At 54.8% G+C, this 24,596-nt stretch overlaps 11 protein-coding genes across 11 annotated transcripts; 5 read left to right on the top strand and 6 right to left on the bottom strand.

Moving 5' to 3' along the window:
* Nucleotides 1–20: 20 nt before the first annotated feature.
* DL89DRAFT_257798 (uncharacterized protein) lies at nt 21–1,706 on the top strand (the record flags this gene model as incomplete). Its single annotated transcript, XM_040885553.1, has 1 exon — nt 21–1,706. One exon carries the CDS (start codon nt 21–23, stop codon nt 1,704–1,706), a length of 1,686 nt encoding a protein of 561 aa, XP_040743244.1.
* Nucleotides 1,707–2,372: 666 nt separating this feature from the next.
* On the top strand, nt 2,373–2,995 carry DL89DRAFT_274988 (60S ribosomal protein L11; the record flags this gene model as incomplete). Its single annotated transcript, XM_040889247.1, has 2 exons — nt 2,373–2,846; nt 2,969–2,995. 2 exons carry the CDS (start codon nt 2,373–2,375, stop codon nt 2,993–2,995), a joined length of 501 nt encoding a protein of 166 aa, XP_040743243.1.
* A 309-nt stretch (nt 2,996–3,304) lies between these two features.
* Nucleotides 3,305–4,391, top strand: DL89DRAFT_316893 (uncharacterized protein; the record flags this gene model as incomplete). The annotated part of the gene is made up of 2 exons (XM_040891078.1): nt 3,305–3,594; nt 3,661–4,391. 2 exons carry the CDS (start codon nt 3,305–3,307, stop codon nt 3,947–3,949), a joined length of 579 nt encoding a protein of 192 aa, XP_040743241.1. The 3' UTR covers nt 3,950–4,391.
* On the bottom strand, nt 3,967–4,278 carry DL89DRAFT_293186 (YkoF-like protein; the record flags this gene model as incomplete). Its single annotated transcript, XM_040890367.1, has 1 exon — nt 3,967–4,278. One exon carries the CDS (start codon nt 4,276–4,278, stop codon nt 3,967–3,969), a length of 312 nt encoding a protein of 103 aa, XP_040743242.1.
* A 37-nt stretch (nt 4,392–4,428) lies between the features above and the next one.
* DL89DRAFT_223813 (P-loop containing nucleoside triphosphate hydrolase protein) lies at nt 4,429–5,463 on the bottom strand (the record flags this gene model as incomplete). Its single annotated transcript, XM_040884659.1, has 1 exon — nt 4,429–5,463. The coding sequence occupies one exon, from the start codon at nt 5,461–5,463 to the stop codon at nt 4,429–4,431; it is 1,035 nt and encodes a 344-aa protein (XP_040743240.1).
* A 1,621-nt stretch (nt 5,464–7,084) lies between these two features.
* On the top strand, nt 7,085–9,994 carry DL89DRAFT_267742 (DEAD-domain-containing protein). The gene has a single exon (XM_040887647.1). The coding sequence runs from the start codon at nt 7,148–7,150 to the stop codon at nt 9,947–9,949; it is 2,802 nt and encodes a 933-aa protein (XP_040743239.1). The 5' UTR covers nt 7,085–7,147; the 3' UTR covers nt 9,950–9,994.
* Nucleotides 9,995–10,043: 49 nt separating this feature from the next.
* DL89DRAFT_293183 (uncharacterized protein) lies at nt 10,044–16,365 on the bottom strand (the record flags this gene model as incomplete). The annotated part of the gene is made up of 2 exons (XM_040890366.1): nt 10,044–15,756; nt 16,037–16,365. 2 exons carry the CDS (start codon nt 16,363–16,365, stop codon nt 10,044–10,046), a joined length of 6,042 nt encoding a protein of 2,013 aa, XP_040743238.1.
* Nucleotides 16,366–16,930: 565 nt separating this feature from the next.
* On the bottom strand, nt 16,931–18,508 carry DL89DRAFT_267740 (cyclin-like protein). The gene is made up of 3 exons (XM_040887646.1): nt 17,969–18,508; nt 17,803–17,884; nt 16,931–17,635 (listed from the first exon to the last, which is right to left on the bottom strand). Exons 1-3 carry the CDS (start codon nt 18,184–18,186, stop codon nt 17,087–17,089), a joined length of 849 nt encoding a protein of 282 aa, XP_040743237.1. The 5' UTR covers nt 18,187–18,508; the 3' UTR covers nt 16,931–17,086.
* On the bottom strand, nt 18,361–18,866 carry DL89DRAFT_162672 (uncharacterized protein). The gene has a single exon (XM_040883683.1). The coding sequence runs from the start codon at nt 18,806–18,808 to the stop codon at nt 18,536–18,538; it is 273 nt and encodes a 90-aa protein (XP_040743236.1). The 5' UTR covers nt 18,809–18,866; the 3' UTR covers nt 18,361–18,535.
* Nucleotides 18,867–18,915: 49 nt separating this feature from the next.
* DL89DRAFT_322901 (Cse1-domain-containing protein) lies at nt 18,916–22,041 on the bottom strand. Its single transcript, XM_040891361.1, has 2 exons — nt 21,904–22,041; nt 18,916–21,827 (listed from the first exon to the last, which is right to left on the bottom strand). The coding sequence occupies exons 1-2, from the start codon at nt 21,980–21,982 to the stop codon at nt 18,937–18,939; spliced, it is 2,970 nt and encodes a 989-aa protein (XP_040743235.1). The 5' UTR covers nt 21,983–22,041; the 3' UTR covers nt 18,916–18,936.
* A 312-nt stretch (nt 22,042–22,353) lies between these two features.
* DL89DRAFT_267738 (Arv1-domain-containing protein) lies at nt 22,354–23,503 on the top strand. Its single transcript, XM_040887645.1, has one exon. It carries the CDS (start codon nt 22,409–22,411, stop codon nt 23,453–23,455), a length of 1,047 nt encoding a protein of 348 aa, XP_040743234.1. The 5' UTR covers nt 22,354–22,408; the 3' UTR covers nt 23,456–23,503.
* Nucleotides 23,504–24,596: the final 1,093 nt, after the last annotated feature.

Genomic DNA, 24,596 nt, shown 5'->3' with positions numbered 1-24,596 from the left:
CTTTTGCCTACTTTTTGACCATGCACCCCACTCTTTCTATTCCTTGGGTTGTTGGGAGCATCTTCCAGCACTGTGTTAAGGACGACGAGGCAGATGAGATTACCAACAAAGTTCTTTTCTCTGTACGGGCAAGATACCAACTAGCAGGTGTCTGCCGTGTTTGGAGAGGGGTCGTACATTCTCGCTTTTTCAACAAGCTCTATATTCGCCTAGAGGAAAACCCCAAATACAACAGTCGCACTCGAACCGATTCTAGCTCGACCCCCGACAGTAACGCAGAGGTGCTAGAAGCAGTAACGGTTAGCCCTGACAGGCGCTTTCGTTACACGACAAACATCGTGTTCCATCCCCTATCCACCCAGCTGCGCCATGTCGTCCTCCATATATGCGGTGACGATATTTTCACACAGAGCACCGCTGACTACCTAACCCGAAGGGTGTTTGCCAACCGCGGTTTTCCATCGGCCAGGACATTGACGATCATAGCACTTAATCTAGATATGTATGGAATGGGTAGACGAAACTACAGCCCGCTTGAGGATACGATCAGGGATATTCTACAGCGGGTGCCGAGCATTAGCGGATTTAGACTTATTCCAAAGGGCAGGAGAATGGCCAAGATAAGCATACAGCGTGCACTTGTTACGCACTTTCACGCTATTACTTCTCTAAGACTTGGTGCAGCTCCATTCTTCGAAGACCTCTCTGGACTTGAGCTACCTGCTTTAACCAATCTCTTCATCGACTACAACACTGGCTATAGAGCTGACTCCATTCCTATATTCAACGCTAGCAGGCTCAAGAGCCTACACCTGTATAGTGTTGATCTTGCCACGTTCATGGCAAGACTGGAGTGGCATGCAGCTGAGAACATGGCTCGCTTTTCTCAGCTTGAGGTTCTTGATCTTAGAGTTAGAGTACCCTTGGGCTTTGAGTACCCTGATGATGACTGGAGAGCGACCCATTGTAGCTTTCCCAAACTCCGTTATCTCAGCCTGCGTAGCTGGTCAAACCATATGCCGGACCTATACTGGCTATTTGCAGATGCGCCGCTTGAACGCTTGAAGCTGGCTGGCAACATTCACACTATCAGTCAGTTTGAAATAGCACAATATCCTGCGATGACCAGCTTCGACATACAGATCGACGATCGACTGCATTCACAGCCTAACCCAGAGCACATCGTGGCCAACATTATCCAGCCGACTTCCTTATTGCAGAGGCTCACCATCACCTCAATTGGCTCAGATCTGCAGACGCCATATGAGTTCGGTTGCAAACTGCTTCGCTATCTCAAGATCAGGGATGCTGTTCCGTTTTGGGCGCTGCGGCACATTCTCTCTCAGCTTCCAGTACTCATAAAGCTGGACATTCGGTGTCCCCTTACGAGGACCGGAAATGGGATCAAGTTGACGGATGTCCAGACTGCAGTACAATGCTCCCCTTCCACCGTGCTCAGCCATTCGCTCGAGCAACTTGTGATACATAACAGCAGCTTGGCAAGCCAGCGCAAGACCTACAGTGATAACTTTGCCTTACTTACCTGTACCCTGGCACGTACTCCGTCGCTGGTGAGGTTGTTAATCCTTGGAGTGGTTCGTGTAATGGATGGCTCGCTAATTCAAGACGTATTTCAGGACAGGAAAATAATGAGTATCGCCAAGCACTTTGCAGGTGTCAAGGTACGGGCTAGGTCGGACATTTAGATAGATTACCACTTCGCATTTCATTACTGGATTTTTATGTGCATTATGCTGTGTGTGCGAGTGGTGTGCATAGAGCGATGTCTCGATGCGCATGCGCAGCTGGCATTTCCATTTCCAACAGCGGTCAAGAAAAATCCACGTGATAGACACTGCAGCCCACAAGGTACACAATGGGCGCTGTGGGCAGCATTGATCACCAAATATTTGATTACCGATCAGCACCACCCGCTTCACAGCCGGGATTCAAATTAGAGCACGGCCAGCAGCTAGCAAAAACACACGTCCAGGGCCACCAGCAAAGGATCCATCTTTTTCAATCTGTCCATTTAACACAGAAATCCTCGAAAATGGTAAGGGCTCGATATTTTTAGGCCAGGAGGCAGTGGATGCGGTGCCGTTGGATGCGGTGATAAAGCGGATGGATACGCCAGAGGAGCGCAGCGGAATCACGGACGGCTGGCAGTCATGGACAGAATGGGACTAGGCATCCGAATTGTGAAATGGAATTTGCGGGCAATTCGGGCCGTTGCGAAATGGAGAATATCCCTGGCGTTCCAGAGAGACCGCACAGCTCGAAAATCAAAGCGTCGTGCCTACTAATCCCCTCCCTGGTCATACATTTGCGTTTTGCTATAGTCCGCTGAGAACTCGAAGGCCGCCAACCCCATGCGCGAGCTTGGCATTGAGAAGCTCGTCCTGAACATCTGTGTTGGTGAGAGCGGTGATAGGCTCACCCGCGCCAGCAAGGTGCTGGAGCAGCTGACTGGTCAGTCCCCCGTGTACTCGAAGGCCCGCTACACTGTCCGTACCTTCGGTATCCGCCGTAACGAGAAGATCTCGTGCCATGTGACCGTCCGTGGTCCCAAGGCCGAGGAGATCCTCGAGCGTGGCCTGAAGGTCAAGGAGTACGAGCTCCGCGCCCGCAACTTCTCGGCCACCGGCAACTTCGGTTTCGGTATCCAGGAGCACATTGATCTCGGTATCAAGTACGACCCGTCCATCGGTATTTACGGTATGGACTTCTACGTCGTCATGGGCCGCCCTGGCTTCCGCATTTCCCGCCGCAAGCACTGCCGCTCGCGTGTTGGTGCCTCGCACCGCATCAACAAGGAGGAGACTCAGAAGTGGTTCAAGCAGAAGGTAATTATCGCGGCTTTGGATCGCAGTGGTGACGCTGGCGACATTTGTGGACACGGTGATGGTGTTGATCTATTGAAATATGCGTCTACTAACTTGTGCCTTCTATGCCATCATGTCTGTAGTACGACGGTATCATCCTCAACAAGTAAATCTTTTGTTCTTTGCTTCGTTTTATTGGACAAATATAAGCTTGCACTCTGCCGCTCCCCCTCTCTAAACAGCTCCATATGCAATCTGCCCCACATGGGAGGCTACATGTCAGAATATGTGCAGCGATTTAGGACTTGTATTCCTTGGCATATCTAGAAATGGTCAGCCTGCAAAGCATCCGCTCCATAGTTGCGATCGTCCAAAGGGCAGCGCGAGATCCGGCTGCTTCCACGAGCTGACTAATGAAGCAGAGCTGGCATCATTTGTTGCTTTTTTTTTTTCGACTTTCTTTACTTGGCCACGCACAAATGGACACGTCGAACCTCAAGTCCTTCAGCCTCACGCACTTCCAGTACGAGGACGGCGATATCCTGGGCCAGTTCCTGGCACTGATGAGCCTGATCCCAATATTCTTTATCGTCATGGAAGCGACTATCGTCCTGAGCCGCCGTGAGCTCGCCGGCCTCGTCCTGTTTGTTGGACAGCTTCTGAACGAGCTGTTCAACTTTGTGCTCAAGGAGCTGATCCGTGAGGAACGACCACACTCGGAGCTGGGTGATGGCTTCGGGATGCCGTCGAGCCACGCACAGTTCATGGGGTTCTTCGTTGCGTACTGCGTGCTGTATCTGGAGATGCGCGTTACGACGGACCGGATCCACACGAGACTGGTGCAGCTGGGTGCCTTGGTGCTGGGCATCCTGGTGGCTGTGTCACGGGTGTACCTGAACTACCACACGGTGCGGCAGGTTGTGGCCGGCGTTGCCGTTGGGCTGGCAGCGGGTGCAGGGTGGTTCGGCATCACCGAGGCTGCGTTTTTTGGTTCAGGCCTTGCCGAGTGGGTGCTGGACACCAGAGTGTGCCAGTGGCTGATGGTGCGCGATTCCCGCAGCATCCCCGATATCGCACGGCGCGAGTACGAATTGTCACAGTCTTCCAAGCAAAAATCGGAGTAGAGATTTATTAAAAACATTCACTCTTGCTCGTTCTCCAGATAGTTCTGAACCTTCTGGGCGGCGGGCAGCTCAGTCCGGTAGTCCTTGTCGGTGCGGGCACCCAGCTTGACGTAGCAGAGCACGCGCGGGGCACCGTTGTCCAGCACAGACTGCATGCACTGCTCGACGACCTTGGAGACGAGCGCGTACTCGCCCTGGAAGTTTGTGCCGGAGTCATGCATGGTGTGCTCAAGGCCCGACTCTTCAAGGATCGTCTTGACGCGGGCAATGTACTTTGTGAAAGAGACTATGCCAAGGGGCACCATCTGGATCTCGCCAGAAACAAACATGACCGATAGAGGGGGCTTTGGTGCAAAAGATAGCGATGGAGAGGAGAGAGGGGTCAGGAAAATATCCGCGCTGTAATTTTGGTAGTCCGAAGCTTTGTTTAGGGTGAATCGAAAATTTTATGACTACCGAAGAGTGATGAGGAGCTGACATCAGGCCTTGGCGGCCATCTCGACGCCCAGCTTGAACGACCCAACCAGCGACGACAGCTGGATCTTCTCTGTTGCGCCAGTCGCCATGTGGTGCTCGATCTCGGCGATGCTCTCAAGCAGGAAAATACGCGTGCTTGCCGGGAAATCGATGGCATTAACAAATGGTACCAGCTCAGTCAATATATCCTGCAGCGCCAGGCCCTTGTCGCGCTTCAGCGCTGCAATGTTGTCCAGCGCCGTGTGGAAGTCATCGTTGAGCATCCAGTCGGCCACACGCTTGATGTCGTCGGGGCTGGGCTGGCCCGTACACGCATACACTTCCTCGCTGTCGATCCGCGGGTACGCCGCATGGCATGCTTGCAGCACATTGAGCACGCGCCGCATATCGCCATTCGACAGCTTGATCAGCGCCTGCTTCCCCTCGGGCGTAATATTGACACTCTCGCGCTCCACAATCATGTCCAGCCGCGAGTTGATGTCGCTCAGAACCAGGGGCGCGAACCGGAACCGCGTGCACCGCGACTGCACCGCAGGCGTAATCTTCGACACGTAGTTGCAGATGATGCAGAAGCGGACGTTTTTCGTGTACTTTTCAATCACGCGCCTGAGCGCTGCCTGCGCAGCACTCGTCATTGCGTCAGCCTCATCCAGCACCACCAGCTTGAGCCCGGAGCTGAACACAGTACGCGTGCTCGCAAAGGTCTTGATTTGGTCGCGAATCACGTCGATACCACGGTCGTCTGAGGCGTTCAGCTCGAGCACCATGTTGCGCATGCTCTTGCCATACAGCTTGCGCGCAATTGCCAGAATTGTCGTGGTTTTGCCGGTTCCGGGCGGTCCGTAGAAGAGTAAGTGCGGGAGCTTGCCGGAGTCGATGAACCGCTGCAGCGTGTCGACAATGTCCTTTTGCGACACGAGCTCAGAGAGCGTCGTTGGCCGGTATTTCTCCACCCACGGCAGGTTCTCGTTGGGCTGCGGTGACACGTCGGTCTGCTTGCCCTTGTTTCTCGATACCGTAGCTGTGTCAACGTCCATTGCCTCGACCATGGTTGAATTAGCTGTGAAGAATAAAGAAGTGATTGACAAGAGGAATTGCGATGGAGAGGGGAAAGCGAAAAGCAAGAAACACGAACACGAAACGCGCAGCCAAAGCTTGATTATTTACTCGGCCAAATTGCATGATTCTTTAGCTGGATCCGATCACGAGATGTTGGTATATGGCCCTACTGTGCCTAACATATATATGCGAGCAGCCATCCACGACACAAGGTCTCCACAGTTTCTATACCAACATCCTGAAGATGACATCATGCTTACTCGCTGCCAGAGTCAATGCACCGCCCCAGGCCCGTGCATCCCTCTACTGCCTCCAAGGGCATTCAGAGCACTGCCGCTGCGGTGCACCAGAGACTCTCCCTAGCACCTGGCAGGTGCTTGTCCGTCCACTGCCATTTCCAGAGCGCAGTTCACCCCTCGGTTCGCCCAATCCGCCTGCGATTTGGCACCTAACGTGTTAGAAAAAGCCACAGAATCAATAGATTGTGATTATCAGATCAGTCTCCTGAGCGCCGACCTCGATGAGCCAATTCCTCGTCCCTGACCGCCGATTTGACTCCGTTCCAGTTTCCCATGGCCACAGCCCTCACTGGGGCACTGGCTAATACTACTGATACTATCATTAATGGCCTCTACCAACCTCAGCATCTCACAACACTTGCGTGCCGCGCGCGAGTTCCAGCAGCTGTGGGAACTCAGTGCTGGTCTTCTGCGTTAGCCTCGTCATGCCATATGATGACAAAGAAATGAACAAGATGCCCCCATGAACTCCTGCCCGTTTTGCCACCGCCTACAATGGCCAATTTCTTTGATGCGCTTTGGAGTTCACGCCAATTGCTGCCTGGTCCTGGTCAAAATCAGGAACTGGCCGGCTCTGGAGTCCTGGATAACTCCCCTGGTCTGGTAGGCTACCATGGCTCTGTCGGAAGCTGTTTACTCGGTCTCTCAGATTGGTTTTTTGCGTATAGCTAACCTTCTTAACCTTCTTAACACTATTTTTGCTAGTTGGCTGGGATATCTCAGTAGCACTGGCGGTTCTGCAGGAGAACTGCCTGCTGAAATATTATAATAAAGCTCGTTCGCTGTGATCTGGAGGGGTTTAGCCATCCGTCAACCTACCTTTACAAATACATATTCGGAGTAACTGTCTGTTGTGATTTGTCTACGCTGTCACTCAACACGCGCGACCACATATACTATTCTGACATTCGCAGGCTGCTGTCAATGGATGAGGCGCAAAAGACAGTGCTTAACCGCAGAAACTTTGCAAGAACAAAGTTATTTTTAATGTGGAACATCTTCTATAATCCTAGAACTGCAGAAAGGATAGACGAATCTCAAGGCATTTGACCGCCCGACTTTTTGTGCCTTACAGCCCATGTTGATACCAGGGGTTGACGAGGCATCGATATCGCCAATGGTGTGTATGCTCTGCCTGAGCTTCGCTGCATCAAACCTTGCATAGCCATTACATCACATAAATTCTCCAATCGTGCTAGTGATTTATTTGCAATAATCATATCAAGAATTATATTTTTTTGCGGCCGAATTTTTGGACATTGTATGCCTTAGCCTCTCTTTGCAGACTCTGCTGTCTGCTCAATTGCTCCTTTTGGCATTCTAACCATACACTTCCTCTACTCCTTCTTAACCGAAATATACGATGGGCAAAGACGTGCTAGAGTTCGCAGGCAGCGGTTCCGATAGCGAGGGCGAGTTTGACCTAACCTCGGCACTCATTCCGCAGGCCAACGCCAAGCTCGGCACACGTAAAGCCAAGCAGGAGCCCGAGGAGGCTGCCTCCAGCTCAGACGGGGACACAAGCGAGGATGAGATGATCAAGCAGTCGATGCAGGCACAGAACCGCAAAAAGAAGAAGTCTGGTGGTTTCCAGTCGATGGGTCTTGACCCGGCGCTATTCCGTGCCATCATGAAGAAGGGATTCAAAGTTCCAACGCCTATCCAGCGCAAGACTATCCCAGTGGTGCTTTCGGGCCGCGATGTCGTGGGTATGGCACGTACAGGTTCGGGTAAGACTGCGGCATTCTTGATCCCCATGATCCAGCATCTGAAAGCGCACTCAGTGAAGGTTGGTGCCCGTGCCATTGTCTTGTCGCCGAGTCGCGAACTGGCGCTGCAGACGCACCAGGTCACAAAGGACCTTGTGAAGTACACCGATCTGCGCGCTGTGCCGATTGTCGGTGGTGACAGTATGGAGGATCAGTTCGGTATCATTGCGTCGAACCCTGATATTATTATTGCCACGCCCGGACGTCTATTGCACCTGGTCGTCGAGATGGGGCTGGATCTGACTACCGTCGAGTACATTGTGTTTGACGAGGCTGATCGTCTGTTCGAGCTGGGATTCGCTGTGCAGCTGCATGAGATCCTTGGCCGTCTGTCAGCGAACCGCCAGACGCTTTTGTTCTCGGCTACACTGCCAGCTACCCTGGTTGATTTCGCCAAGGCTGGCTTGCAGGACCCGGAGCTGATCCGTCTTGACGTCGAGTCCAAGATCAGTCAGGATCTGGAGATGGCGTTCTTCAACGTGAAGAACGAGGACAAGGACGGCGCGCTGATTTACTTGTTGCGCGAAGTCATTGGTGCACCCATCAACCAGGACCGGTCGATCAAGAGCCAGGCGTGGCGGCGGTTCGGCAGCAAGCCGCCCAAAGACTTGAAAAAGAAGGGCAAAAAGGGAAAGAAGGACGAGGAGACGAACGAGGACGGGTCGCCCAAGCCAAAGTGCCAGACGATCGTGTTTGTGTCCACCAAGCATCATGTCGAGTATCTCAACTCGCTGCTGACCGAAGCCGGTTTCTACGTCTCGCACATCTACGGTTCCTTGGACCAGACCGCGCGTAAGATCCAGATCGCCCGCTTTACTGCAGGCAAGACCAACATCCTGATTGTCACCGATGTCGCCGCCCGTGGTATCGACATCCCGATCCTCGAGAACGTAGTCAACTACGATTTCGTTGACTCGTCCAAGGTGTTTGTGCACCGCGTCGGTCGTGTTGCCCGTGCTGGCCGGCGCGGCTGGGCGTATTCGTTGGTGACTACCGAGGAGTTGCCCTACGTCCTCGACTTGCAGCTGTTCTTGGGACGGCCGCTGCAGCTTGGCAATTCGTCGAACACAACGCCCTCGTATTCAAAGGAGATCACGCTGGGCCAGGTCCCGATCGAGCTGACGGGTGCAGACAGCGAGTGGGTGACGCGCATAGTCAGCGAGAGCATTAATCTGGAGGCCATGAGGAAGACCGCAGTTAATGGCAGCAAGCTGTACAAGAAGAGCAGGCAGACAGCCGCCAGCGAGAGCTACAAGCGCGCAAAGCAGATCATGCTGGCAGACTCCTTCTCGGAGCCGCATTCGCTGCTCACCAAACTCATCCGCCCGGAGGACAAGAGCCGCATGGAAATGCTCCGCCACCTCTCGGGATTCCGGCCCTCCGAGACCATTTTTGAAATCGGTAACCGTGGCTCCAAGCACGCGACCACTGCCGGCCTGATCATGCAAAACTACCGCATGGCATCCGGACGGTTCATTGCACAGACGCAAAAGCGCCGGGCGGAGAAGCTCGAGGATCCGCTCGATAAATTCAACGATTCCGATGACGAGAAGCAGGCCAAGGACGAGCAGATTCTGAACCCTACCAACAAGTCGGCGTTCCGTGACGATGACTTCTACATTCCGTACACGAAGACAGACCTGAACTCCGAGCGTGGCTACGCCATGCCCAAGGGCAGCTCGTTTGCCGAGCAGGCTCAGGGTGCGATTATTTCGCTCAACGGCGACGAGAACGAGACGCTGTTGCAAATGCAGCACGCGAAGCAGTCAAAGAACGTCATGCGCTGGGACTCGAAGAAGAAGAAGTTTGTGCGCGGCACGGGCATCGGATCGGATAACAAGAAGATGATCCGCACTGAGAACGGCACTATGCTGCCAGCGTCGTTCAAGTCGGGTAGCTTCAAGGAGTGGCAGGACAAGACACACACGGCGTTGCCACGGACTGGCGAGAGGGAGCGCGACGATGCTGTGGCCATGATGGCCAGAGGGAAGTACGCAACCGGCACATTCAAGCATACAAAGGTTACAGCTGCCAAGCCGCTGGACCCGATGGCCCTCGATTACGAGCGCAAGCTCAAGAAGCGCTCGCATGCTGAGGCAGAGGATAATGGAGACAAGTACAAGGGCACAGTGGAATTCAGCGATAATGAGACATCGAGTGGCCGTGGGAAGCGTGCCAAGGGTGGTAAGGGCGGTAAGAGCGACAAGGGCGGCAAGGGCGACAAGGGCGGCAAGGGCAGCAAGGCTGGAAAGCCCGCTACCAACAGCGGTAACCAAAAGGTGCGCAATGAGCTTAAGAGCCGCGACCAGATCCGCAAGGAGCGCATCCAGAAGGACAACCGCCGTGCACGGTCGAACCAGCCATCCAAGCGGGGCGGGCGCAAGGGCCGGAGATAGATATGTGAGGTTATATTTGAAGAATGGGAATGGTAGATTTGAAAGAGAGAGTAAGGGAAAGAGAAAAAGAGAAAGAGAATCTTGGATGGAGAAACTAGGCACCACCGCGCTTGACCAGCTCGCTGGAAATGCACGAGTTAATGAACTCCTTGCGTGCCTTGAGCTCATCAGCAGTCATTCCGAGGTCCCTGGCCACCTGCTCGCGCACCTGCTTCTTCGTCGACGTCTGCAGGTCGGCCATGCTGAACACATGTGCCACCTGCAATGCAATCATCTCATCTGTCACTGGGCCGGCCGAGCGCGCCGACGCAACAGTATTGAACTGCTGCACATCGCCCGGCATCATTGTGCCTGCATTCTGGCCATAGACTGTGCCGGCGTACATGGCGGAATCGCCTGGCATGCCGCCCACGATCGGCGATGGCATGCGCTGCGCTGGCTGCTGCTGCGGCATCGGGCTGCTTTGCGAGGTCATCAGCTGGCTCACACGCGGATCGTAGCCGGGTGGCATCTGCTGCATGAACTGCTGCGGCTGGACCTGCATCAGCGACTGCTGCATTGGCTGGTGCTGGCTTGCAAACGCTGCAGAATAGTCGAGTGGCGGTGAGCTCGCTGCCGCATAGCTCATGACATCGTACGTGTCGCCGCTATACATGTGCGCTGGCGGACTGGTGCCACCTGGTGTCATGCGCCCGGAATTCGCCATGTTGTCGACTAGCGGCATGTTGCTGCGGATGGTCATGTTGGCGGCCGAGTTCGAGTTATAGCCGTACCCGGCATCCATGTACACCGATCCCGTCTTGGAGGCTGCGTAGGCGCCAGGCATTGTGGCGCTGTTGTACACGCCACTCATGGACTTTGGGAAGTTGCCAATGGCAGATCCGGGGCGTCCTGACATGACGTGGTCGAGCCGGGAGCCCATCTCGGAGCCGCCTTGCTGCGACGGCGTGCCAGCCTCCCACATCAGCTCCTGCTCGTAGTCGGTCCACTTGCGCTGCGGGATTGTCGTCGTGTCGAACTTTTCGTTATCGACCATATACACATGCTTGCGACCGGACTCGCCGACCACGACACGAGTATTGCCCCACGAAAAGTCATCGAAATGCCAGAACGAGTAGACAGGCAGGATAAAGGTAAAGAACGGGATGGCAATGATGTACACGATCATCCAGCCGATATGCTGCCACTGGCGCTTCAGGATGAAGATCAGTGCCTGCATACCGTAGATGCCAGCCAAAAGGTACAGCGAGATGTACGAGGTTGTCGAGTCGGGGTTGGTTAGCTGGTACACGAGGTACGCCAAGTACACAAGCGTCGCAGGCATGATGATGGTCGAGATCAGGTCGATGAAGACAACGAAGCGCATCGAAAAGCAGCAGAATCCGCACATTTGCGGCAGGAATACGAGCTCAAACAGGTTGTGCACAGTCGAGTTGATCCAGCGACGGCGCTGCGACATCAGCACGCTCCACGAGTCCGGCGCATTCGTCAGGCACTGCGCCTCGGCGTTGAACTTGTTCTTAAAGTACGGGAAGTGCTTCAGCATCAGGGTGGTCAGATAACGATCCTCGCCGAGGTGCAGCAGGTTCTTCTTGTGCAGCGTGTCAACGATGTTCTCCGAGTAGTCATGGATGACCTCCTTGGAAATCAGCAGGGGGCGGCCGTCGGCTGAGCGTATACGGTACATGCAGAAGCAGCCAGGGAGACAGGTGACGGAGCCGAACAGCGACTCAAAGGCCTTGGTCAGGTGGTGCGAAATGAAGTACTCGTAGACCTGCATCATGGTGATCCACGAACTCTTGGCGTTGGCCAGCCTGGTCTCGCCGCACAGGCCCATGACCTTGACGTCGTGCAGCATAGTGCGGATCATCCGGTTCAGTGAGTCCGGCAGCACCACGGTATCGGCATCGATCATGAGTACATATTCGTACAGCGACGGTGCCACACCAATGACGTTCTTGATCTGGTGGTACATCTCGAGCTCAAGCGGCGTCATCGGCAGATCAAAGTGCACCTTGTTGAAGAAGCCCATCAGCATGATCTGCGAGTCACGCTTGCCACGGTTTCCAGGACGCGTGCGCTCCTGCGGGGTGCCGCACTTGGCAACAACCAGGTAGGGGACGACGTGCCCAGCGATCTCGTACAAGCCGGAGTAGACCTTGGCCATATTGTGCTGCTTGGACCCCTCGCCCAAAGCAATGTAGCTGAGGGCCTCGGTGTCCTGATCACGGTCAACGCCCAGGATATCCAAGACAATGCGCGGGGTCGGGCGGTCGTTGCCCGAGCCCATGATCATGCCGTCGCACACAATGAACAGCAGCTTGCGCTTGTCGTCGTACTTGGTCCTGGCCAAGGAGTCAATGGTGTTCTTCAGCGACTCCTCGCCCTCGGTATAGCACGGCACATTCATCAGAACGAACTTGTCGCCAGGCTCGGGCTCGCGGCGGCTGCCAAGCTGCAGCGCGGCAATGAACTTGAAGAAGATGACAGAGACCAGGGCGATTGAACCGGCCAGGAGCAGGTAGTTGGCGGCATAGCAGCGTGCAGACTTGCGGAAATCGACCTTGCCGACATAGAAGGCACCGCGCAGGCACTGGTAGTGCAGGTTGCGCATGTTGGGATCTCTGCTGAAATAGGCATTCCACTTGTCGGTAATGTCCTTGCCCTTGTTCTCTTCGAACATGGTGACGACGTTGGAGTCCAGGAACTGGCGGTTGAAGCTGCTCGAGTTGCTCATACCATCCGGAACCACAACGTACGGGGCGCCATTGGCGCTAATATAGTCGGTTAGATCGAAGACCTCCTCGTTGATGATGCAGCGGATCAGGTTCTTGCCGTCATTCTGGCCCTTGGCGTTTCCAGCAGCCTGGTCCCTGATCAGCTTCGGGTCAACGGCAATGTGGCCCTTGGCGTACTGCTCGCGCATGATGCGCATCAGACGGTACTGGTAGTAGTTGAAGCCCTTGTCGGTCGGGTGACGCCACCAGCGCTGGTCGTGGAAGTATGCCTCGGAGTACAGAACCGGTTTAGGCTGAGTGGACAGGCGCGGGTCCATGTTCTCGAAGGGACACACGAACGACAGCTGCAGCGGGAAGATGTCGGACTGGTCGCGGCCCAGGTAGTTGTGATCGACAATGTACTTGTTGGCGATGTTCATGTGGTTGAAGTTCTTGATGTCAAAGACCTCGCCGCGGATGGCAATCAGGGCGTCCTTCTCGGTGCTGTGGTCAGCGAGCTCCTCGATAGAGTAAACATTCTGGTGGGGGCACAGCAGCAGGCCCAGGCCGCAGATCCAAAAGATCACAAAGGCGCAGCTCCAGAAGATGAGCAGACACAGGGTCAGCTTCTCGCGCCACGCGACCTGCTCGTCCTTGCGCTTGCGACCGGCGCAGGTAGCAATGCATTTGTTTGGAACCATCCAGGTCATGAAGGCAACGACACCCAGCCACACACGGCGCACCAGGGTCATCGAATGGGCGTTGTCCTCTTGGTCCTCAAAGCTCTCCTTTTGCTCGTCGGCGTCGCCATTGCTCAGCACATCGGAGAACCCAGCCTGGAAGCCACCCTCGCTGAGGATGTCAGAGAAGCCGTCCTTGCCGAGAAGATCCTGGTAGGCCTCGTCGTCCGAGTAGAACGAGCGGGTGTCGTTGTCGACGCGGTCCTTGAGGGCGCGCGCATACGCATCGTCCTTGGGATCGACATTGAAGCTGACACCGACATTGCCCTCCTTGGCGTCGTCCGGCCCGCGCTGCTCGGCCCAGTCGCTAAGATCTCCGGTGTCCTGCAGGTTGCGGGCGCCACGCTCGTGGGCACGCACCGGGTCGTCAATGCGGCGCCAGGTGGCAAAGTCCAGGAAGACCTTGGATGCGCCAACCATCATGCTGGCATCGTCCAGGCCCATGGCCAATTTCAGTGCCTGGCACTTTTCACGCGGATCGCCATGCTTGCCAGCGGCTGTGGGCACATGCTCGCTGATGACAGCGCCGTAGCGGTCGCAGAAATCGGTGGGCAGCATGGCGGCGGCATACTCGACGCGCTTGCGGCGGACAGCGTCGTCGAGGGCAAAGCCCTTGACAGTACCCAGCACCTTGCGGGCATCGGCCCACTTGGGCTTGCCCTGGTCATTGGACTTGATGCAGACTACGAACCACGGTAGCGTGTCGTCCAGCGTGGCCATGAGCTCAGACATGGCGCGGCTGAACTGCGTTGCCAGGCAGCCGATCTTCTTGAGCCGCGACGCCGGCAGCTTGCTCTTGGCGCGCATCATCGACGGCGCCCGCATCGGCACATTGAGCGCCTGGGCCTGCACGATTGTCTTCTCGTTGCGCGGGTGCACCTCGGTGGCAATGGACTTGTCGGTGAACAGCCCAGACACAAAGCCGTTGCGTGTTCCCGCGTTCTCGGCAGTACCATCGCCGCGGAACACGGCGACAAAGTCGGAGCTGAGTTGGTCCAGGTTCTTGTCGACAAAGCCCTCAATGTCGTAGGTTGCGTGACCCCAGAAATGCGACACGGTGAACGAGTTCATCTCGTTCTTGCTCTCGATCGACTGGTAGTGCGGGTTGCGCTCGCTGGCCTTACCCGAGTGGTGCTTATTGAAGGCACTGAGCAGCTGGAATGTCGCCACGCGCCCTGTCGCCTCCGGGTCGAACTCGGGTGCCACTGAGCTAGCTGAGTCGCGCCGGTTGCGCTTCTTCTGCGGCTTGCGGCCCATCAGCTCGGCGGCCTGCCGGTCCATGATCGAGAACAGGCCGGTCTTTGGCTTCATAAACAGGTCCAGGCACAGCGTGCGATCCGGAAACTCGACGCTAGGGATGCTGGCGGCAATGCGCTCGGCCTTGTACTCGTCATTGCCAACCTCGAAGACCTGGTGGAACATGAAGTGCTGGATGCGCTCGTTGGCGTAGTTGGTGCACAGCTGCTCGTAGCCGTTGCGTCGCTGCGTGTGCCACCCAGGAAAGTCCAGCATGCCAATGAAGCTCTCGCGCTCGCTGTCGTCGCGGCAGAACCGAGCGTTAATGAACTCCGCCACCCAGTTGAACAGCAGCGAGTACAGCGCACGCGCCAGCTCGTCACGGCGCTGCGCTGCGCCCACAGCATCCAGGTAGACAGTGCACGATTCATTTGCCACGCTCTGAGTCTTGTTGGTCAGCGCCGTCTCCAGCGAAATCGGATCGACGCCCAGCACCTTGCTGACCTGCTGCAGCAGGTCCGTGTTGCGCACCACCGCCGAGTCGAATCCGTTCTGACTCTCGTACACAAACATCAGATTACCAAGGCACAGAATGGCGCCCAGCACCGCGAATACATGTCGCTGGTACCGCTTATGCAGTCCAACGTGCTTCATAGCCGAGCACAGATCGCTGAACTGCTCGATATCACCCACATGCGCCGCGCGCTGGTGCCCGCCAGCCGCACGGCTCAGGTACTCGAACGCAGCAATATCCTGCGGGATCCCGAACGACACGCGCTCCTCGGCCGATGCGCCGTTGGCCAGGTAGTACAGCACGTGGAAGTTGCGCTCGTCGGCAGGCACGTCGGTTACGCGCGCCTTTTCTAGCAGGTACGTCAATGTCTTGGCTCCCACTGCGCGCCCGCGCTGGTCGAACTGCAGCTCCGAATAGATGCCCACGCGCGAAGCGTTGCCGTGCGCCATGGTGCGCGCGCTGGAGAACGCCTCGAGCACCTGGTCTGCCTGCTGCAGCCGCGCAAACAGCTTCACGTCCTTCTTCGAGTGCGACCGCAGCAGCGAGAAGAACCGGAACGCCAGCCGCCGCTGCTCCGTGGTTCCACTGCCCGACTCGCCGCTACATGGATGTTGTGATTTGGATGCTGTATTTTTAGTTTCTAATATTGTTATTTGTGGCCCGCTTTCGAGCATACGAACAATACGAACGCCCCCTCCCCTGCCACTGCACAATACCTGGCTATCAAGCGGTGATATTATTTTTTACAGCTCGGGGGTGGGAGCGCTGATACCGCTCACCACGGCGCCACCGTGCAAGATAGGCGCACTCTCTTTTTTCTGTCTGCGATACCACCAACCAAGGATAAAGTGTTGACCAGCTACAAACATTCCTTACTTACATGAAAATGAGGCTCTGGTTCAGCCCAGTCTGCCGCATATGCAGGTACGCCTGCTCGGCAGTCTTGAACACATGCGGTGGCAACTCGGGTCTTTCCGGCGACATATCGCGGTAGTCGTCGGCGTAGCGCATGGCACCGTCGTCGGAGCTGGTCTCCTGGACCTCGAACGGGTTCATTGCGATTAGCACACGCGAGCCAATGTTGGTGTATGGCTGCCCGTGTGGGCGTCGCTCAAAGCGCTTGACAAGGATGTTGACAATGTCCTCCGAGTCCATGTTGGCTGCCTCGGAGAGACGAGACAGATCGTCATCCTCGAGCACCTGCGACATAATAGTAGTATAGTGAGATTATCAGAATATGTAAAACCAAATGGATGTATCTGGGAGCTATGGTAGAAAGCGAGGAGGGAGAGGAATAGCAGGAGCTGAAATGCGCTACTGAGCCAAGCAGAAGCGCCCTTTTCAACTAACAACTGGCGCAGCGATGCGTGTGTGGGAAGGGAAAGCTGAACGCTAGTAAAACTAGCCAGATGTGGGCTTTTTGTTGACGCTTTTGCAGAAAAATGTCTCTACTTGGCTCAAACAATGGCCCCTCGTATCTGCATCTTGCCATAGTTGGCTCAACCAAAGCCTCAATTGCGCCAGTAATAGGCCGAGCACGCCCGCACTCTCCCCTCCCCCAAACACCCCCCACCTCACCGAGGGCCATTGTGCTGCCAGCTACTGCCTACCGGGATGTCCTGAAAAAGAAGCTGCGCGATGCCTACTGCTGAAACAACAAGAGGCAGCCATGTTGTTAGCCTGTGGCCTACACCGCACATCCATTGTTACACCCGGCCGACAATATCACACCCTGAACATGTCAACATGGTGCACATACCATCTATCCGGTGCCGTTTGACTGGTGGTATATTGTACAAATCATCTGAGGAAGGACGGGAGAGACATAGAAAAGAGGAATTATCGTTTTGTTGTCTGACAAAAGGGGGGAGGGAAAACTAGTGCGTGTAATTTGTATGATTTTTGTTGGAGCAGCCGACTACTGCCCATGTCATCCACCACTTCCCGGCCGACTGCTCATTTGCCGCATATGCTCCATCGCCAAGTCGGCCTCGCGGCTGTAGAACTCTGCTATATCCTCCAAGCACATGTTCACTGCTTGCTCGTCCTGCGCTGTCAAGCCCAGCACCGGGCTGTGAAACAGCTGCTCCACTGGAACTCTCTCGCCTCGGATCGCCAGCGCAAACGCCACAGCAGCCGCAGCTATCACCTCGGGCCTATATAGCAGACAAATCACTGACCGCAGGCAGTCGTTGACATGCGCCATCGCCGCCTTGGCCACATCTACCGATATGTTCATTTCAATGACCAGCTGCGAGATGTACTCGTACGGGTGCACAATCTGCATGTCAAAGCAGCAGTTCTCGAGCACTGTGATCTCTAGCCGCTGCAGTAGTTTGACCCAGTTGTCCCGGCTGCGCACAGACTCGGCCTCGTTGCCCTTGGTCGCTACCAGCGCGCACTTGTATGCGACGTCTTTGAGGTTCCGCTTGTGCTCCTCCACCTTGGTCGCCAGGAATACGCACGATCCAGCCACTTCCTAGCAGAGAATTGGACTGTTAGCCACGCCTGCCTTCCCACGTTTGCCCTGGCGCTGCTCGTCATGGGCACATTTTTAACTGCTTTTTGCATTCGCAAGGGCAGCGCTCTCACAAGCGCCGCAACGGCTTTCGCATGCCCAAGCCCAATCGCCTTTGATCAACTTACCAGGTGCTGGTAATCGGCCAGCGACTGACGCATAAAGAATCGATGGAAAAACACACATGCTGTCGACGCTACCAGCTGCGGCCTACGTATAAAACTACCGTTAAGTACTGTATGCCTCAAGAAGGAAAAGAAAACACCCCTCCAATCCCTTTCCGCCGAAACTTACAGCTCGAGTCTGCGCACGACGTTGTGGATAAACCCACACCCTTTATTCCGTCGTAACCGCTCGTCCTCTAGCGTAATGATCTTGCCCACAGGTGTCGAGTAGTCGCTGCTTGTCAACGACGGCGTGTTCTGCATGTCGTCCTTTCTAAACAGCCACTGTTCCATGTTTGCGCCCAGCGTCTGCATGGACCCAGTCCCCCGTCTCAACCGTGCCGTCATCCTTGTGTTTCTGCGGACAGAAATATATAAAAGGGCGTGGGAGTGCTAGTGATGAATGTGGGTGCGTGTGCGGTAAATTTCAATAGCCACCTCTCACTCTTCGCAACGAATAAATAAGAAAGAGCAGATAGGCTAGGAAAAGAAGGAAAGAGTGGAGCGAAAAAATGAGGATCCTGTATATAATCCGCGAGTTTTTTTTTTTATCGAGAAGTATGCAAGCAGGCTTTGCTGGGCAGGGGGCCGTGCTTTTGACGCCAAAGACTGGCAATAATCGTGGGCTGATCACGCGGAAGGCGAAAATGGATCCCTTGCACCAAATGCTGAAGTGCGCTGGCGAAAATAAAAAAGTTTAGAGGCAAATAATAGGCCTTGTGGATTTCCCTTTTGGCAAATAAGGACGACCACAATTTGGAAGAAGAATACACGCAATGGTAAACAAAAAGTCGTCTCTGGCCTCTCTCTCAGGTTGCTGCTGCTGCTGCCTCAAGACGCGGCTGCATTCAGAATAGACAATTGTAAAAAGGAAGTTTCTGGGGCGGTGCAGAGAGCGACAAAAAGAAGCAATAAGTAAAAGCAAGAGCAGTGCAGCGGGTCCTTTCCTAGACGCCAATAAATCCCTCATGGAGTCAGTCACCACCGAATGTGGGCTCAACCAAAAAACCAACTACCGTCAATAAAGCTGCAGCGATTCGCTCAAACTATAGCGCACGTGTTAATTTATTTAAATGGCTAAAACATTGGAGGTGCTTTCTACGACTGGGCAATGATGGCCGACACGAAATCGCGCGCGGCAGGCTCCAGCTGCTGCATGGCGCCGACAAGCTGGGCTTGGATCGGCTTCAGAACCAGTCCAAGACCAACTGCAGCATTGGTGATCTGCGGGCAAGGGTCAATTTTGACGTCACCCAGTGTCGCTAGCTTTGCAAACGACGCCTGGTATCCGGTGTCCTCAATCTCAAGCGAGTCCAGGTCCTCCTCGCCCGCAGTGGCCGACGCCGAGGCGGCTGCAGCGCTGCCATCGAGCGCACTACGGTCGGCAATTGTCTTGGTCTCCTTGACCTTGGTGTCCATCAGCAGCACAGCCAGCTGCTGCAGCGTGGGACCCGTCAGCTGCGCATAGGCAGGGTTGCTCTGGAACTGTGCTGACGCAACCAGCAGACCAAACCCAACCACAGTGACCTTGCGCTCCACAGCACCAATGACGCGCGGGATGGCTTCCAGCAGCACGTTTTGCAACACATTGGCAAACAGTCCGGGCTGGATCTGCTCCATAGTCGAGTACAGCAGCTCGACGCCGGCGCCGCTCTGCGGATCCTTGCACATGAGCGAGCCCAGGTAATGGACATAGTTGCGTGTGAACTTGCCTGTGCGCGACGACTGAAGGCGAGTCAGACACAGCGTGAGCACCGGCCGCAGATATTGCTTGAACGACTCGGTCGGCGTAAACTGCGTGATGGCAAGCAGCAGGTTGAAGCCTAGGTGGTCGTTTGTCTTTGAGGCAATCAGCTTCTGGAACACGCCCAGAATCGGCGCCAGCTGGTTCTGCTGTGCCAACTGCGCTGCGCCGATTTGCAGGTAGCTCTGCAAAAGCCGCACCAGAGCCGGCACGTTGCCCTGCGAGTCCCACAGATCCGGCACCAGCAGCATCGGCAGCAAGCCCATGTACGCATCGGGCAGCTTGCCCGACGCCTGGTGCACAGACAGAAGCTGGGCCAGGATCTGGAACACATATGGCATGAACTCAGCAATGTCCTGCTGCAGGATCGTCTGGAAGATCGGGAACAGCGTACTCTCGAACTGACCGATCGCCGAAGGCTCAGCCGCACACGTGAACCGGGCCAGCGAACCAATTGCCTCAAACATAAAGTGGCTGAACCGCGGATTGCTGGGGTTCTTGCTGACCTCGGCCACAATTTGTGCCAACTTGCCCAGCGCCGCCGGTGCCAGCGGTGTGATATTAGTGCGGCTGGCCAAGATGACGCGCATCGCCGCCTTCATCAAATAGTCGTTCTCAGCCAGCTTCTCTGGTGAGCCTGCACGGTCAAGCAGCCCAAAGATGTGCACCAGCATGCCCTCAGCCAGCGGCTGGATGTCGCCTGGGCCAAACACCAGCTTGCCCTCCTTCTTCAGCATCAGCAGCCGCTCGATCGTGATAGCAGCGTACGTCGATACCACCGGGTTAGGATGCGCCAGGTGGCTGGTGAGCCACGGCAGCGCCTGCACCAAAAACTCGCGCGGCAGCTGGCTGCGGAATGTGTGGACATACTTGATAGCATCGACCTTCAGGATCGGTGCTGACTGGTCAGAGCTGACGTCTTGCAGATGCGGCACAATCTGCGAAGTAAAGAAGTCGGTGATGTTGACTAACTCGTTGATCTTGGTCGCGCCTAGCGAGTTCACCGAGGCTACGACGGCCACCGATGTCACCATGAATAGCGCGACATCCTTGTCACGCCAGTTCTCGACCGGGTTCACCGCATACTGCTCCAGCCCCTTCTGGATATACATCGACATGACCTGTGTAGTCTCGCTCGAGAACTGGTCCAGCAGACCACGCACCAGATCGCCAGCAGCCTCGCGACGGCTGCCAGCCTCGTTGCCCTCGATGTCGCGCCGGATAAACTGCATCGGGTCGTCTTCGAACAGCTCCTCGTCGTCCTCGGGAAGCACTGTGTTGGGGATGATAATGCGCTCGCAAATAAGCTTCAGCGATTCACTCGACGAGAATAGCTGCCTCTGACGCGGGTTCCTGACAACCGTGCGCAGGAACGCCATGCCGCGGCTCACCATGCTGTCATATTTGTGCGCGGAGCTGACAGTGGTCAGCATGTTCCACACTGTCTCGACAAACTGCGGCAGCTGCTTGAATACGTCCTCGTAGCGCTGCGCATAAAGCTCAATGATCTCGCAGATGCTGGCCTTGACCTCCTCTAGATCGCCGGCCACATCGTCATCGTCGCTCTCTGCATTGGCGTTAGAGTACACCAAGTATTTGTGGAATGTGGCCATGAACGCGTCCATGTTGTCCTCGAAGAACGGCGGCAGGTCCTGGCAGTTGAGGTCGTAGAAGATCTGGCACAGCAGCATCAGCGAATGCAGCAGAATCTTCAGTGCCTGCTTGTCGTTTGCGTGCTCATCGATCAACCGGTCTGTCGCTACCACCACCTGCATGTACGCGTCGGTGAACTGGCCAAGCACGTAGTTGATCTTTGTGTACAGCCGGTCCGACCGGAACGCCGACCGCCAGCCCTTGAACACCGTGTGCGCTGTCTGCAGGATACCATTGTTCACGTGGAAATCCGTTGGTGACAGCTTCGTCACCAGCTCCTGGATCAGGTCCGGCCACTGCTCAGGGAAGTCGTTGTCGGCAATCACCGATACCGCCTCGCCAATCTGCAACTGCAGCTTCTTGGGCACTGATATCATCAGACCCACAATCTCCTTCTTCACTGCCTGCCGGTCCTCCAGTGCCAGCAGGTCCTCCGTGTCCTCGTCCTGTGGCCAGCGGCGCTTGACAAAGTTTTTGAAATACAGCGCTGCGGCCACCCGCACGCTCGCATCTATTCCTGCGTCGCTCACCAGTTGCAGCAGAGGTACCACGAACCGCGGCGTCTTTTCCATGCTGTCCAGATATTGCTCAGCTACAATAAAGGTGAATAGTGCATTAGCTTGAGCCAAATGCTTACGCTTAATGTCTGCTTTTATTGCTGCCCCTACCCTGCTTGCGCTCATGAGCATGCCCGCTTAGTGACTGTTGAAGGCTCGCAGCCAGTGTCTCAGGCGTCGCAGTTGCCATGGGTAAGAAAGAAGTCGAAAACGTTGGTTGGAGAAATAAACAAGAAATTTGAGTTGAACAAGAAGACAAGGATGGCCTTGTGAAAATATCAGCAGCGGCTCTTGAAAAAACACACACAAGCAGCGCCCGCTGATCTGCTGATCGGGAGTGATCTTTGCTGCCTCGGCCAGCCAGCTTCTAGATGGTGCTTTTCTGCGGTGACAGATCCAGCAGGATGCGACAGCACGCGATGCACATTGATCGGGCTAGGCTGCTCGAACCCAGGCTCCACACCACAGCCTTCCCACCTGGCCTGCGCCATAGGTGTCTGCCATGATCGAGGCCGAAAAGTCAAGATTTCCATTCTAGCTCCCCCATCAGCCAACAACCATCCTCTTTTCCGCTTGTCCGCTTGTTTTCTAATTCCCGTTCCCTTTCATTTTGCAAATGTCTGCCCCCCTGCTGCCATTTCGACACTATATCCACACGGTGATATGCACGCTGAGTGCAACGTCGGTCACAGTCCTCAACACAACCGAAACCATCAGCTGCAACCGCATGGGCTGCGAGTGCCATGTCCTTGATGACTCCCAGTACAAAGTCGTGTTTCCATTGATAATAGTCCTGGTCCTAACCGCGTTCACGCTGACATTCGGTCCGCAAACACCGCAGTCGCCGCTAATGGCTGAGTCGCCGTCAGTGTCCGGCAGATCGTCGCCACAAGTATCGATTCAGGCAATGGAGCAAAAAGCAGATGTCGTCGAGTGCCCAAAGAAGCAGGTGTGCATAGAGTGCGGAAGCCCAGTAGCCAGTCTGTATACCGAATATGGTGTTGGGCACATCCGGTTGACGCAGTGCGAGAGCTGCAAAAACTTTGCTGACAAGTACATTGAGCATGACGTGGTTGTTATATTCATCGATATGCTGCTTCATAAGCCCCAAGTGTACAGACACCTGCTAGTTAACAAGCTCGAGTTCCGCCAGTCGATGATTGAGCGAAATGTGGCCAAGCTTGGCGTGCTTCTAGTTCTTTTCAACGTGTACATCGATTGGTTCCGGCTTGAAGAAGGTGGTCGGCTGCGTGGCCAGAACGAGCTTCTGTTTGGCAAGCAGCACTCGTTCACGCTCCAGTACCTGTTCATCCTGGTGCTGTCCGCCATTGACGCATCATCACAGCTGTGTGGCATTGTATTAGCATCGATCATTCACCAGCGCAGCTTCATGCAGGTCAAGCGCTGGGCTACCATATCGACAGCACTAATCATATCGAGCTTCGGCAAGGTGTTGATGATTTTGCTAGTTATATGGGACTACAACGAGCCATATTATCCATGGCTGCTCGACCTTTTGCTGCTGACTTCGCACTCGACTGCCTTGGCCGTGCTCTTTGACATCAACATAATGTGGTCGGGACTGGTGGTCATATTTAGCGCCGCAGTCAGGCAGTTAGTGCATTTCATTGTGTTATCCACAGCATCTGTATTCTTTTCCTAGCATCTGTTTCATTCACAATTTATTGATTTTCTGGTCTGTGTCTCAAATCCTAGTGAATATTTGTACCGTTAGCATCACCTGCAGCAGTTTACATGCTGAGATTGGTATGTGGTTTTTTGTCTGTAGAGTCGCTAGCTCCTATTGTCCCAGTGATGACTATATAAGAGCAATCCAGTCAGAAGTCCACTTTTTAGCCATGCAAATATCGAAAATAAGATTGCTACAAGAAATTGCTGGCATATACTTCGAATACCTCAATAGCTTATATAGTGGGACGACGTACAGAAAGTAGAAATTGATACACTATTTCATGATACCAGGCACTACAGACCACTGGGTGTGCCGCTTACTTTATCCGTACTATCACCTGCCAAGAGAACTTTGAGTAATTCCTTTGCTACGCACGCTGGTTTTCACTAGAAGACTCATTGTACTGCTTCTGAGGGGCAGCAGCGGCAACGCATGCATTGCAGTCTATGTGGATCCGGAGCTTGGACTGAAAGTCCCGAGCAATAAAAGTTTGGCATCGCTCGAATTCCACACTGGCAGGCCAAAAACAACTTTTAGCACTGAAGCATGCGGAGATGGAGCAGCGAGAATGAGTATGAACAATGGCCGTGCATGTGGTGTCAGTCTGCTCCAAAATCAGGGGCTATTGGCATGAGCAGAACAAGCATTTTTGGTTGCGCAACAGGAGCTTAATTAACCGAAAATAGCAGCTGCACAATGATCCGCAGCAGCACGCAGCGCAAGGCCATGCACAAAACACTTGACAGTGACAACCCGCTGTTCTGCTTGCTTCGAGCATGCAGGGGATGGAGGGGATTTTGACAGTATGGACTGTGAGCAGCATAAAGGCAGGCGTGCATTTCCAACCAAGACACTGTGTAAGCCGCATGGAAATAGATTATGCAAATGGCACTGCAAGCCTTTTGAGCAGGGCAGGATGCACTCCTTATTCGCTGTGGCAGCACCCAAGACCTATATGCGGAGCAGAGTTGCAAATAAGAAACGTCACCATCGACAACTACAAGCCAACTGAGTAACGAGTGATTTGTCTGGAAAAGAGGGACACGGCGCAAAATGACCATGATTTGGCAAAGCGGCTTTACCAATCGCTCATGCAGCCCGCTGGCATGAG

This window comes from Linderina pennispora (genome assembly GCF_002104995.1).
Source record: "Linderina pennispora strain ATCC 12442 chromosome Unknown DL89scaffold_7, whole genome shotgun sequence".
In the NCBI taxonomy this organism is placed as follows: domain Eukaryota; kingdom Fungi; phylum Kickxellomycota; class Kickxellomycetes; order Kickxellales; family Kickxellaceae; genus Linderina; species Linderina pennispora.
This window is presented reverse-complemented; position numbering and strand designations above follow the sequence as displayed.

What these genes read in the sequence shown, in the direction of transcription:
- DL89DRAFT_267742 (XM_040887647.1), top strand. Translation starts at nt 7,148, where the DNA reads ATGGGCAAAGACGTGCTAGAGTTCGCAGGCAGCGGTTCCGATAGCGAG.
- DL89DRAFT_267740 (XM_040887646.1), bottom strand. Translation starts at nt 18,186, where the DNA reads ATGACGGCACGGTTGAGACGGGGGACTGGGTCCATGCAGACGCTGGGC. An exon ending in GTCGTGCGCAGACTCGAGCT is followed by an intron (nt 17,885 to 17,968) that starts GTAAGTTTCGGC and finishes TTTTATACGTAG; the next exon opens with GCCGCAGCTGGTAGCGTCGA. An exon ending in TGGCCGATTACCAGCACCTG is followed by an intron (nt 17,636 to 17,802) that starts GTAAGTTGATCA and finishes ATTCTCTGCTAG; the next exon opens with GAAGTGGCTGGATCGTGCGT.
- DL89DRAFT_162672 (XM_040883683.1), bottom strand. Translation starts at nt 18,808, where the DNA reads ATGAGGGATTTATTGGCGTCTAGGAAAGGACCCGCTGCACTGCTCTTG.
- DL89DRAFT_322901 (XM_040891361.1), bottom strand. Translation starts at nt 21,982, where the DNA reads ATGGCAACTGCGACGCCTGAGACACTGGCTGCGAGCCTTCAACAGTCA. An exon ending in TGCTCATGAGCGCAAGCAGG is followed by an intron (nt 21,828 to 21,903) that starts GTAGGGGCAGCA and finishes CCTTTATTGTAG; the next exon opens with CTGAGCAATATCTGGACAGC.
- DL89DRAFT_267738 (XM_040887645.1), top strand. Translation starts at nt 22,409, where the DNA reads ATGTCTGCCCCCCTGCTGCCATTTCGACACTATATCCACACGGTGATA.